At 37.5% G+C, this 14,206-nt stretch overlaps 1 protein-coding gene across 3 annotated transcripts; it reads right to left on the bottom strand.

The window, feature by feature from the left end:
- Positions 1 to 1,097: 1,097 nt before the first annotated feature.
- Positions 1,098 to 13,243, bottom strand: LOC128246760 (endoglucanase E-4-like). 3 transcript variants are annotated; one of them, XM_052965177.1, is made up of 13 exons: positions 13,136 to 13,243; positions 12,542 to 12,558; positions 11,197 to 11,371; positions 10,693 to 10,855; positions 10,167 to 10,436; positions 9,441 to 9,628; positions 9,031 to 9,196; positions 8,831 to 8,942; positions 8,212 to 8,362; positions 7,308 to 7,452; positions 6,679 to 6,850; positions 6,318 to 6,499; positions 1,098 to 1,439 (listed from the first exon to the last, which is right to left on the bottom strand). In XM_052965177.1, exons 3-13 carry the CDS (start codon positions 11,368 to 11,370, stop codon positions 1,381 to 1,383), a joined length of 1,782 nt encoding a protein of 593 aa, XP_052821137.1. In that variant the 5' UTR covers position 11,371; positions 12,542 to 12,558; positions 13,136 to 13,243; the 3' UTR covers positions 1,098 to 1,380. The 3 variants fall into 3 exon arrangements, with proteins under 3 accessions (XP_052821137.1, XP_052821134.1, XP_052821135.1); XM_052965174.1 differs by having other exon boundaries at positions 13,038 to 13,161; XM_052965175.1 differs by lacking the exon at positions 13,136 to 13,243 and adding an exon at positions 12,967 to 13,084.
- Positions 13,244 to 14,206: the final 963 nt, after the last annotated feature.

The following is a 14,206-nucleotide window of genomic DNA, read 5'->3' as shown; positions in this document are numbered from 1 at the left end:
AAGCTATTCGTATTCGTACTTTTGTATTGCTGCTTTGCACTTTTGTGCTGCAAAAGTTTTATATTGTACCTTATGTTGCATGACATGCAGTGTTTTGCCTGCCGGTAATTATCGCTACAGAAAAGACTGTTTTGCTTACGCGATGTGCTGCAGTAAAAATTGAAACACATAACAAATTGCCTTAGTAACCGAAAGAGCAAATATGTTCTCAAGTTTGATCAACAGCACCATTAACATGCTTGAAATAAAATGTTGTGTACACCTGACATTGAACTGAGTTGACGAGGTGCCGAATGTCTGTTAGGCTGTTAGTGTTAGGTTTCCGAGCTCACTCCAGACCAGCAAAACTCTTTGAGTCCCCATCAGCCATTTAGAAATGTATTTTCATGTGTTTAGAAATATCTCGTGTTACCTGTTCAGACCACTGACATTGTCGAGCACTAACATACTTGTATATTGTTTAACAGGTTGTAGACAATTCTATGTACATGCGTGCACTATTTCCTAACACATTATGTAACCTGGGACCACACACAGGACACCTCGAGAGACACTGTGAAAAGGGGCCAGTCTTGGGAATTCACGCCATTTAACACCGATGCACGTGTCAGCAGGGACAATAATGTTCTGACATTCAAGAAGCCAGTTGACCTTAACTTGTTTGGTATTTTCAACGATATGAACATGTTAAAATATGCCACCTGTTGACTAATTTAATAAAGGTCAGAGTGCATTTGAAATGGTCATTAGATAAGCTCTAGGGAAATTTATGAAACCCAAGTGGCGGACCCGTGGTCATGTGGTAAAACACTTGACTATCAATCCAGGGGTCGCAGGTTCGATCCCCCATCGCATCACTAAAAAAATACTATTCGTCTTTCGGGAGGGACGTTAAATGGGGGTCCCATGTGACAGTGCAATACGCTGGTGCACGTTAAAGAACCAGGGTAGCTCTAACCAGGGTTACATTCTGTCTGTGCACAATGCTCCAAAATCCTAAAATGACTAACAACCTTAACGTAGCACTCGCCGAACGGGCTAGACCCGAGTGCGAGTATAAATAAGCTCACACACCCATGAAACACAATAAAACAAAACCAGATAAAAATCTCTAATATTCAAATCTGCAAAATTAATACGAATTTACACGATCAATGGTAATCGGCTTTAACTTCCAATGCCTGCTCGTGAAAATGGTTGATGCGTTTGTTTGAATACATATTCAAAATATACCATTCAACGATTTACATGCATTAAACATAGCATTCTGGAATATATCAAAATAGTATGTTATCGTTTAACGGTTACACTTTTAACACTTGTCGCCTTTTCACCGACAAAACACAACATTCATCACACGAGTCTTTGATCATTTTCCAATCAACATTTTGGGACAGGAGCGGCTGGCAGAGCGTTGTTCACAGAGAAATGATACAGACCTGCAAAACAAAGAATACAATCATAACAGCAATTTATTGTACAAGGAACGTGTTTAATGTAAATCAATTGCTTCTTGCACGACTGTGACGAAAGCTGATAGTTAATCGAATCACGCCCGGGTCCGTTTCCTGGGCAGAAACCAATACTGGTGTCAGTTTTAGAGGCCATGATAGAGAAGGTGCCTGAGGGGTAACGAACCCATAACCTTTTGGATGTGAGGCAGACACATATACCACTAGACCTCTCTCATCCCCTTTCCAAAAATGTTTAGATACAAAGATCAAATACAGCCCCCAGACAAAACACATTCTGTTCACTTTTGGATAGTCGGACAAAACCCCCTCATTTTGATGTACGTGAAGTTAGCGGCCTAGCGGCCTAGCGGCCTAACGGCGTGAAGTTAGCGGCCAAGCGGCCTAGCGGCCTAGCGGCGTGAAGTTAGCGGCCTGGCGGCCTAGCGGCCTAGCGGCGTGAAGTTGGCGGCCTAGCGGCCTAGCGGCCTAATTATTTTTTCTATGTCCAAGCAATTGTTAATGCGTTTTTTTTTCTAAAAACAATGATAAATCAAGGTTTTTTATTCATATAGTTACATAGCGGCCTTAAATTGTTATCTATTCAGAATATCTTTCTTTATCTTTTATTCTAAAACAATTTTAAATTAACTGTTTTATGCACATAATATCACTCTGAAGCGTTTTTCAACTTTTTTTCAAAATTGTCGATCGAGCACTTCAGCGGCCTAGCGGCTTAGCGGCGTGAAGTTAGCGGCCTAGCGGCCTAGCGGCCTAAAATGGTATCCTATTTCAAAGCATGAATACATGCATTTTCTTCTAAAACAATGACATCTTAGCTATTTTTATGCACAAATTAACACTTTGAAGCTATTAGCGATTATCAACATTTTTTTTTTAAAAGCGTCAATTAAGCAGTCAGCTATTTCAAATCATTAAACATGCCTGATCTTCTAAAACAATGATATATTTACTGTTTTTATGCACAAATTATCACTCTAAAGCGTTTTTTATTTTATTTTTTTAAAAGTTGATCGAGCACTTCAGCGGCCTAGCGGCCTAGCGGCGTGAAGTTAGCGGCCTGGCGGCCTAGCGGCCTAGCGGCCTGAAAACTTTTCCTATTTCAAACCATGTATACATGCATTTTCTTCTAAAACAATGACATATTAACTGTTTTTATGCACAAATTAACACTTTGAAGCTATTAGCGATTATTAACAGTTTTTTTTTTTTTCAAAAGTGTCGATAAAGCAGTCAGCTATTTCAAAGCATTAAACATGCCTATTCTTCTAAAACAATGATGTATTTACTGTTTTTTATGCACAAATTATCACTCTGAAGCGTTTTTCAATTCTTTTCCAAAAAAGTCGATCGAGCACTTCAGCGGCCTAGCGGCCTAACGGCCTAGCGGCGTGAAGTTAGCGGCCTGGCGGCCTAGCGGCCTAGCGGCCTAAAATGGTTTCCTATTTCAAAGAATGTTTACATGCATTTTCTTCTTAAACAATGACATATTAACTGTTTGAATGCACAAATTAACACTTTGAAGCTATTAGCGATAATCAACATATTTTTTTTCTTTCAAAAAAGTCGATTGAGCAGTCAGCTATTTCAAAGCATTAAACATGGCTGATCTTCTCAAACAATGATGTATTTGCTGTTTTTATGCACAAATTATCACTCTAAAGCGTTTTGTTTTTTTGTTTTTTTTTTTTTTTTCAAAAAAATTTGATCGAGCACTTCAGCGGCCTAGCGGCCTAGCGGCGTGAAGTTAGCGGCCTAGCGGCCTAGCGGCCTGGCGGCCTAAAATGCTCTCCTATTTCAAAGCATGTATACATGCATTTTCTTCTAAACAAATGATATGTTAACTGTTTTTATGCACAGACTATCACTCTGAGGCGATTATCAACATATTTTTGAAAAGGATAGGCATGTTCACATGCTTTGAAAAGCTGACTGCTTGTTCGACTTTTTGAAAAAAAGGTTGATAATCGCCTCAGAGTGATAGTGTTTGCTTAAAACAGATAATATATCATTGTTTTAGAAAACAATGCATGTATACATGCTTTGAAATAGGATACCATTTTAGGCCGCTAGGCCGCTAGGCCGCTAGGCCGCTAACTTCACGCCGCTAGGCCGCTAGGCCGCTGAAGTGCTCGATCGATTTTTTGAAAAAAAAATTGAAAAACGCTTCAGAGTGATATTATGTGCCTAAAAACAGTAAATACATCATTGTTTTAGAAGAACAGGCATGTTTAATGCTTTGAAATAGCTGACTGCTTTATCGACACTTTTGAAAAAAAACCTGTTGATAATTGCTAATAGCTTCAAAGTGTTAATTTGTACATAAAAACAGTTAATATATCATTGTTTTAAAAGAAAATGCATGTATACATGGTTTGAAATAGGAAACAATTTTAGGCCGCTAGGCCGCCAGGCCGCTAACTTCACGCCGCTAGGCCGCTAGGCCGCTGAAGTGCTCGATCAACTTTTTTGAAAATAAAAATAAAAAAACGCTTTAGAGTGATAATTTGTGCATAAAAACAGTAAATACATTATTGTTTTAGAAGATCAGCCATGTTTAATGCTTTGAAATAGCTGACTGCTCAATCGAATTTTTGAAAAAAAAAAAATATGTTGATTATGGCTAATAGCTTCAAAGTGTTAATTTGTGCATTCAAACAGTTAATATGTCATTGTTTTAGAAGAAAATGCATGTATTCATGCTTTGAAATAGGATACCATTTTAGGCCGCTAGGCCGCTAGGCCGCCAGGCCGCTAACTTCACGCCGCTAGGCCGCTAGGCCGCTGAAGTGCTCGATCGACTTTTTTGAAAAAAAGTTGAAAAACGCTTCAGAGTGATATTATGTGCATAAAAACAGTAAATACATCATTGTTTTAGAAGAACAGGCATGTTTAATGCTTTGAAATACCTGACTGCTCAATCGACACTTTTGAAAAAAAACTGTTGATAATCGCTAATAGCTTCAAAATGTTAATTTGTGCATAAAACAGTTAATATGTCATTGTTTTAGAAGAAAATGCATGTATACATGGTTTGAAATAGGATACCATTTTAGGCCGCTAGGCCGCCAGGCCGCCAACTTCACGCCGCTAGGCCGCTAGGCCGCTAGGCCGCTGAAGTGCTATATCGACTTTTTTGAAAAAAAGTTGAAAAACGCTTCAGAGTGATAATTTGTGCATAAAACAGTTAATTTTAAATTGTTTTAGAATAAAAGGTAAAGAAAAATATTCTGAATAGATAACAATTTAAGGCCGCTATGTAACTATATGAATAAAAAACCTTGATTTATCATTGTTTTAAAAAAAAACGCATTAACAATTGCTTGGACATAGAAAAAATAATTAGGCCGCCAGGCCGCTAGGCCGCTAGGCCGCCAACTTCACGCCGCTAGGCCGCTAGGCCGCCATGCCGCTAACTTCACGCCGCTAGGCCGCTAGGCCGCTAGGCCGCTAACTTCACGCCGCTAGGCCGCTAGGCCGCTAGGCCGCTAACTTCACGTACACCTCATTTTGTACTGTTTACAATTGTTGTCTTCCCCTTTAAAAAACCCTTCGGTTTTTGTTGTCATCCTTGCGAAAATCTTGTTTGTTTCCACCTATACGATAATGTGCGGGAGGTGTTTTGTCCGGAGGAGGTATTATGTTTAGTCCTATACTCGAATTATAATCACGTTTGAATGTACATAATGTACATACAACTTTATGGTAGTTGCCATTAATACAACACTGGAAAAAAATACTCTATAAAGAAAATTGATGTATGAACTACCGGCAAAATACACCTAATTTGCATGCACATAGGTATAGAGCTCTACATGGACCAAGGAAACGATTGATGTAGTTATAACCTAGGAACAGCCATAGTATATGTGTTTAAAAGGGTTACATAATTATACTATAAAGCTGTTTGCCATTCGGAGCTCCTCGGCCATTTTTATCGAAAACAACCTCGGATGTATGCCGGTACATCAGTTGTTGTAGTTCGTAAATTTTTGATTTATGTCATTAATTAAACTTGCAGCGGACTTAAACGTGCCACTTTTTGAGTATGTAAATAGTCCAAATACATCCGAGGTTGTTTTCGATAAAAATAGCCGAGGAGCTCCGAATGGCCATTTGCAAGTCATTAGCCTCACATTTGTCTGAATATCTTTACTATTAGTATTACCGAGTTTCACAAAACAACGACAGCTCACGCAATTGTGGCCAGTTCATCAGCTGTGTTTCTAACCAATCTAGGTTTACACCACAATGACAAACGGTTAAATGGCATAGGGCGTACATCAGAGTGTGTATACCACTTGATAAATTACGTCATATTGCTACGGTGGAAGGCAATATTTTGCTTAATATGAATACTTGAAACAAAGATAACTTTTGTATTACTACACCATTTTAAATGATACAAGAGGCAGTCTATGCCGCTTAAAGTTTTATTCCGGAGTGTGGAAACGTGATTAGTTTCATCAAACTGTCCGACAAACCTGTTTCCAAAATATTGTTTTGACAGTGTTCCGTCAGACAGCCGTTTTGTGAAAAGGTTTGTCGAAGTGTTTTATGAAACGAAACTCTCAATCAAACTTCGGTAAAAGACCGAAGGCGGTGTTCCGTAAGCGACGTAGACTATGCTATACTTCATTTAAAATGGTGCAGAAATATTGCAGTTATCTTTGTTTAAAAGTCTTATTCGAAGCAAAAGGTTGCCTTCCGACGTAGCACTTATGAAGCAATTTTCCACGTGGTATACACTGTACATGTAATCCTTTCTATTCAATAAACTCGGCTGAGGGAGATTAAGCAGCCAGTCATAAAACAACAACAAAAAGGTTCTTCCTGTGTATCGACCTGCAAGAGCTCCCTGGAAGCCGGCATTGTAATCACATGCCACCTCATTCTTCACGTAATCATGTCTACTGTCTGTATAGGCGTCGTTCTGGTCGGGACCGCCAACCAGCGCGCCGTTGAGTTGGTTAGGGTTGTCTCCTTCAGCATTGATATCGCACGTGGTACTCGAGGTGGGGCACGAACTGTTTAGTAAAGTAGAAAGTAATTGGATTACCACAGCGTTGTTTTCTCTTAAAGATGAACAACATTAAATCGTGCAACAAATACATAGAACCGGATAAATATTGTTATTTGAGTATAATATTGTCTATATATTGGGCTTAAGCGTCTGTCAGTTTATCGTCCAATGGGTTAATAATACCTTCCTCGATGATGCGGTTGTTTAGGAAAGTAGTTCCCAAACCCAATCTCGTAGCTGATGTGGAGTTTATTGTCTCCAAGAAGATAGTTGATCTGCGACATGGCGTATATCTTGTAGTCGTTGGGGGAAAGGCCGTTAGCAGCGGCAACTGTAGCTATAAAGGCCGCATTAGCTGGAAGAAGCATCACATTTATTTTTACAACTTGTCTGGGCGTCTTTTTACCTAATAATAAGCAACTTGTCTCTTTCTAAGAATGAGAAACATGTGTTCATGTTTGCATCATCTGTTAGTTATAAAGATATGTTGACAATTGCATTATATGCCGGTATGGCATGCCGTTATTGCATTCATGTAAACAAATGAGGCTGCATGGCTTTTATATGAACATGTCAATCTTGCACGACATGTGATTTAAACATGAGCAATATGTCTCATTTTCTGTTGATGCAACTCGTTTCACTTTTCGAATTCTTGTACTTATTAGCATATAGGGTGGTAACAACTGTCTCTAGATTTCAGTGTATTATTTTTTGCCTGAGTTGGACTTCTTTTTAACTTATAATAGACTAAGTTGACATACATAATTCAACTTCGCATCAGGAACCACAACAACATCTCTTAAACAAACCGGCATATCTATTTGGCCCCCACGTGTTCCTGAAGGACAATCCACACGGGGTCATTGGTACACTACCACCGGGCATGTAGCTGCGCAGGAAGTTCTCGATGTCATTCTGATAGTTACTTGCTTTCGTCTCTTCGTACAACAACAACTGGAAATGGAACATTAACAATTCTTGTAATCAACTAAAAATGTACTCCGTTTCAATAATTTGTTAAAATAATTTAACTAATTCACAAGTCGCGCACAGAATCGCAATACTAAAACACTAAAAATATCAGCTGGATGGAATTAGCAAAATATACGAAATTAGACATTGGACATTCAAAATTGAAAAAGCACCGAAGAACTTCTTTCTTTAATTTGCTGTTGAATATACTGTTCAGCTTGACTGTTGATGTGTTTGTTTTTATTTTAATGCATTATTATGTTTGACCTATATCTTCTAAATTATCAATACAAAAAGCAACTGATTTGGGTACGGATAAAAAATATAACCAATATTTTGGCGCAGACCAGACATACATTATTGCCATTTTCTATTAGTTTAAATCATTCGTGCGTTCAGGAAAATAGACGCTCGTGCGCATTCAGACTAGCAGTACTTTTAGTGCATTCGTTACACCAAGACTGCAAGAAGTACTCTCAACGCATTCTCGGTTACAGAAAGCCTAGTAATACCTTTAATTCATTGTCGGTCACACAGAGACGGCTATCAGTACTTCCAAATGCATTCTCGGTTATGTCTGCTAGCAGTACTTTCAGTGCATTTCCGACAACACGATTATTAGCAGTACATTTTATTATACGAATACTTCAAACAATACTATCATTGCGGTAGCACCCTAATCATATTTTTGAGTAATATTAACTCATTCGCTACAGCTGCGGGATGCAAAAGGCAACTTACAGCAGCACCGACATTGGCATCGTTCCAAGAAAAACCCCACGCTGTTCCGGCAGGGTAGAACATTTTTGCGTCATCTAAATAGCTACTGTCGTTTGTGGCTTTGTATAGCCACGCTGCAGCAGTTGCCATCTCGTCCGCTTCGCCGGTTGACCTGGTGATTTGATGGTCAAGTTAAATTGTTAAGGTATCCGACTAAAAAATACGTGAAACTTATATGTCTGGTTACTCTATGTTGTTTTGTTATCATTTGAACGAGTTATGTATGCATAAGAAAAAAATGTGGAATTGTACCTAACATTTTATAACTAAGATATTTTGACCTTCAAAGATTTTTTTTATTTATTTTACATACAAGTTAATAAAGAAGACACCTTCGCAATGATACCAAAATTGTTAAAAAATCACGAATCAAAATTAACATTAACTATAAGAGAATTATGTATAGCATATTTCCTTTGTCGGATTCTTTAATATGACATGGCATGCAAGAGAGTATGGATGTCAAATAGAAAAACAAATACCAGACAGAAGCTCCTATCGCGATATTAATGTTATACATTCCCCGTAGACCACAACCCAACCCGCCCAAATTTGTCAACAGACATTCGAAACATCATACCTGTAGAATTCTACCGCTGCGCTGACACAGTCTGTGTATTTTCCTCTGTTGTTCTTGGCGAATAAATACAAGCTCTTTGCGGCCGTAAGAAGGCTGTTTGAGAATGTCGTGTCTGGAGTAAAGAAACCATTGATTAGAGTGACAAAGCTGTGGAAATTAAAGCTATAGTTTAATGTCTAGTGAAAAATGATGTAATGTACCTCCACATATGTCCTTAAACACAAGGTAGCCGGACGCCATAGCAGCAACGGTATCCCCAGCGACATCAGAACCATGGCACTGCTCGTCTACTTTGAAAGCTGGACGGGGCATATTCATATTTTCCGGCCGTCCCCAGTAACTGTGGTCTGTATGGCCATCTCCAACCTGATCGAAAGACAACCAATGGTAAGTGGAGTAATGGAAAGGACCAATGACCTTCTTAGTGGGAGGTGGACATCCTCTCCATTACTCAACTTACCCTCACATGACACGTTAAAGTCAACATTTCTAACATCAATTGCAATTATGAGTATATTAACTGGACACAATACTAAACAATCAGTTTTTGTTTATTTAATTGTCTGTCAAAACTATAGAACCTTAACCGAGTAAGTTGGCAAATCCTGACCTGTACATAGAGTGTCTTTTGGCTAGGAATCCAACTCTTGAAGAAGTATTCGAGAGGCCATTTCACCATTTCACACATCATATTCTTCTGTCCAGATCGCTCGTAGGCGTCGGTGAACTTCAGGAAACCGTAATTTAGAATCCAGGATGAAGACGCCATGGGCAGGTTAAACTTAACATGGTCACCGGCTGCAAACAAACCGGGACAAACTTTCTTATTAGATAACAAAATAAGCAATAAATACATGGAGAAGATATAGTTTTTTAAAAATAATAGCGTATTCAATTCAACGTTTATTGCTTTAATGTACGTTCCATAACACGCTCAGGTTGGCATTTTATACTGAAGCATTTCGACTTGTTATACAGTATACATTGAACACATTAGAAAAACAAAACAACATATTATAGAAAGTGTTCGATTTAAAGCTGCACTCTCACAGATTTACCGTTTTGACAACTTTTTTTTTATTTTTTGTCTTGGAATGAGCAAACTATTGCGTAAATGTCTGCAAACCAGTGGTATATGACTTCTGACAAAAGATTAGATCGCAGATTTTCATATTTCTGTTTGAAAATGTGTTATGGCTAAACGCATTACTAAGTTAACGGTTTCAGAAAAATGCATAGAACACCAGTTTTTTAACTTAGATATAAAAATCTGCGACCTGATACTTGTTGCCTCAACTTGAAAAGTTTCTATGAATTTATCAACTAATGTACTTACCGTCGTACCAACCTCCACTGAGGTCGTGTCCATTATCTCCGTCATTGACAGCAGAGTTGCCCCTCCAGGGAATGGGGTTGTTAGAAGGGAGTTGGCCAGACCTCTGTGCGTCGAAAAACAGGATGGATAGTTTTAGGGCATTCGCGTAATCGTATTTCATACTGGACCCTCCATTGGATGATTGCGTTGTAGTTGGTAGTGTCGTTGGTAGTGTAGTTGGTAGTGTCGTTGGTAGTGTCGTTGCTCTTGTAGTGGCGGAATTGCTTTCGTCTGTGGGATATGAATGCATTGCTTATGAAGAATAAATACACTGTGAAGTGTCTAAGCCGGTATACTAGTTTATCAAATAACAATACTTTATCAAATTTACCATGGTAAGTTTCTTCGTCGAAGATAAGGGACCTATATACTCAACGAGACCAACAGCAACTAAAGACAACGGACAGCCAACGAGAGCCACATCAACAAAAACACACATACACATATATCATAATTATTATGTATTTGGATATATTTTTGATACAACCTTCAATGCGGAAAGTCCCACTCGCAGTCGATTGGTCACCGTCAGCTCGGACCACGAAGTCAACCTGGTAGTTGGCGTTGGGAGCGATGTCGATGTTGAAATCCTTGTTTTGTACAGTCCACTCCGTTGTTCCGCTGGGGGGCACTACATCAGCTCTCCAGATCTAGAAAATACAAAGTTTATAATTATACTACGTGAACATTTTCATTGTGACGGATTTGTCACCGCTCAAGTCACTGAACGCTTGAGGTGCTCAGGTCTTCAGACTCAATATGAGAAATCGTGCTAACGCAATGGAGTGTACAAATGTATTCGCATTCCATAAGACCGTACCAATTGAGTGGCTATTCGCACCATTTCATGAACGATTCTTAACATTGAATTATGGATGTAGAAGGAATCGTGTGAGTATAGAACACTATTAAAATGTCATCTTCGTAAAGGGCATAAAAGATAAGTAAATACTTGTTGGTTTTGAAGTATACTCATTATTGCCGAACTTACCTCAAGTTTTTGTATAACCCTATCAAATATAAGTTTGACTCTCCAGCCATGAAGGGCGTTGGTGGGGTTGAGTCGGAAGTAACCTTGGAAACCACCATTCCAATGGTTGGTTATCTTTATTGCCTCGTTGCCACTAGCAACAGAGAACGCGCATAGCAACAACAGCAATCGCATCCTACAATCATTTTAATCCAGTTATAGATTGTCAATCGTTTTACATGTAATATTTCATCGCATTGTTACATTGCAGCCGTTAAGCATAAAGACATAAGATGTAATTAACAGAAGATGAAACCATTCCAGTGTATGCTTTTGAAGTTTGACACTGAATATCGAACATTTCTTGAATTAGATGCTGTCCAAGGTTATAATACTACATATTGGCCGAATATTCAAATATACAAGTGTAGCCATGTACAGTTTCAGGTTAAGATAATTTCATCCATCTTAATGCGAAATAAATCATATTGCACAACATCTAAACATATGCAAACCGATTAATACAGATATGGCAGTTTCGCATCATTATAATAAAATATTTGTGTATTTCACATACAGTTGAACTAAGATGAAAAGATTTTCCTGCTTTATGAATCGATATTTAATGTTTCTAAAGAACACATATAAAGTGATTAAACACTTAAAAAGCTATTACTAAGTAGAAATTGTTACACTAAGATTGTATCAATACACTTCAAATGTTGAATTATCCCTTGTAGAAAATACGGCTATGGACAATAAGTTTCATTTTTCACTGAAAAAATGTTTTTGTTTTGATAAGGCCTAGCCTACAAAGCAGTGTAAACAACTAAGGATTACTGAGCCTTGCACATGATATTTCCACAGAAAGGTTACAAATGTTAGTTTTAGCCACAGTGCACAAACTCATACAATAAATCAGACTGGATATGCGATTCTCAAACAGTTTTGTTGGCGTGGACGTGAAAGAAAAATTATATTATATCTAATTACCTAAAGAAACACCATTTAAACAACGCCATATCAATAATAGCAAAATGATATCATTTTTATAAACGTAAAGGAACACCATTTAAACAACGCCATGTTAATTCTATCAACATAATATAATATTTATATACCTAAAGAAACACCATTTTAACAACACTATATTAATTATAGCAATAGAATATACTATTTATAAACGTAAAGAAACACCATTTAAACAACGCCATATTAATTATAGCAATATAATATACTATTTATAAACGTAAAGAAACACCATTTAAACAACACTATTTTTATTATTACAGCAATAGAATGATTTCAAGATCTAAAAGTAAACATGTTAAATTGTAATGTCGAAGATAATAAATAAGAAACATACCTCGACGTTTTTGTATCCTGAAAGATAAAAAAGAATACAATCATACTGGATTTATTTGGTAACATCCAAAGAAACACCATTTTAACAGCACCTATTACATGAGTAATTGTAGGATAAGAATACAATAGCTACACACCTAACCAAACACCATTTAAACAGCACTATATTCCATGTATAATTGAAGGATAAGAATACAATAGCTACACACCTTACGAAACACCATTTAAACAGCACTATATTAATTGTAGTAAAATATATAATATTTTTACATGAAAATAAACACCATTTAAAATTAAAACATCACCATATTATTTATAACATACAGTATTTTACCGCAATAAAATGGAATACGAGATCTATAAACAAAAGTGTAAACTTGTAATGTCGAAAATAAGAAAGAAAAACAACAACATAAAAAAACATACCTCGGCGATTGGTTTATTATGAAATATGATAAAGAACAAATAACGAATTAACTTTATAGAGCAAAACAAACCGATATTTCACTGGACTTGAACAAACATCCATCAACACCAACTACACAATCTCCTTATTAATTAATGACATTAGTAGCTAACTCAAGTTAGTACATACGGATGTTGGGAAGGTATTTCCAAGTAGTAATGCAAGTGCAGATCAATCGGTTAATCCGGTATCAGTGTATTATATACGGATGTTGGGAAGGTATTTCCAAGTAGAAATGCAAGTGCAGGTCAATCGGTTAATCCGGTATCAGTGTATTATATACGGATGTTGGGAAGGTATTTCCAAGTAGAAATGCAAGTGCAGGTCAATCGGTTAATCCGGTATCAGTGTATTATATACGGATGTTGGGAAGGTATTTCCAAGTAGAAATGGTAACCATAAGTAAGCGTACTGTCATGTTAAGAAATCCCTACAATTTCGATTAAGAAGGATAATTTCTTTATTATTTGAGCGATAAACGTTTTGATTAAATATTAGTTTTTTATTTTCTTAACACATATAGCACATTCAACATTCAAATATTTTCTCCATGCGTTCATTTTAAGAATTGTTTTCTAAATTGAAAGTTTGATCCGTTTTGTATGTAGCCGTCGGTCACTTTAAATTTACCCTTCCCATGGCGTCCTCACCCTGGATCCTAAATTACGGTTTTCTGAAGCGAGCGATCTGGACTGAGGAATATGATGTGAAATATGGTGAACTGGCCCCTCGAATACTTCACAAAGAGTTAGATTTCTACCCGGCAGACACTCTATGTACAGGTCTGGATAAGTCAATATACTCAGTTAAGGAACTTGAGTTTTTACAGACAAATTTAATACGGGCTTGAAGACAAACGAAGCGTTTGTCTGTACAAGCCCTCTTACGGTTTGTACGTATATGCAAGGGACTACTTCTTTTTTGCCGGAATGATAGGCATTAAAAAATTTGGGCACCACTGAACCGTGAAAAAAAGAACCAGAAAAGCTCGTCATACATTGTTCATATAAAGCGCGTGCATGCCGGCAGGCAAATTGTACATGTTTAGGGCGGGGTTTGACCTCCGTTAACCAATGAAAATCAATACGGAAATACCCGAGGTACATGTACAATCCACCTTCGGCACTTCCATAAAAGGAGTGGAGAACACATATAATGAATACACGTCTAAAGAGTACTTCTTTTGACCGGAAATTATAT

Source organism: Mya arenaria, chromosome 9 (assembly GCF_026914265.1).
Source record: "Mya arenaria isolate MELC-2E11 chromosome 9, ASM2691426v1".
Taxonomy (NCBI): domain Eukaryota; kingdom Metazoa; phylum Mollusca; class Bivalvia; order Myida; family Myidae; genus Mya; species Mya arenaria.
Note: the sequence above shows the minus strand (reverse complement) of the source record. Positions and strands in the feature narration are given on the sequence as shown.

What these genes read in the sequence shown, in the direction of transcription:
- LOC128246760 (XM_052965177.1), bottom strand. Translation starts at nt 11,370, where the DNA reads ATGCGATTGCTGTTGTTGCTATGCGCGTTCTCTGTTGCTAGTGGCAAC. An exon ending in GTTTAAGGACATATGTGGAG is followed by an intron (nt 8,943 to 9,030) that starts GTACATTACATC and finishes TCTTTACTCCAG; the next exon opens with ACACGACATTCTCAAACAGC. An exon ending in CAACCGCATCATCGAGGAAG is followed by an intron (nt 6,500 to 6,678) that starts GTATTATTAACC and finishes TTTACTAAACAG; the next exon opens with TTCGTGCCCCACCTCGAGTA.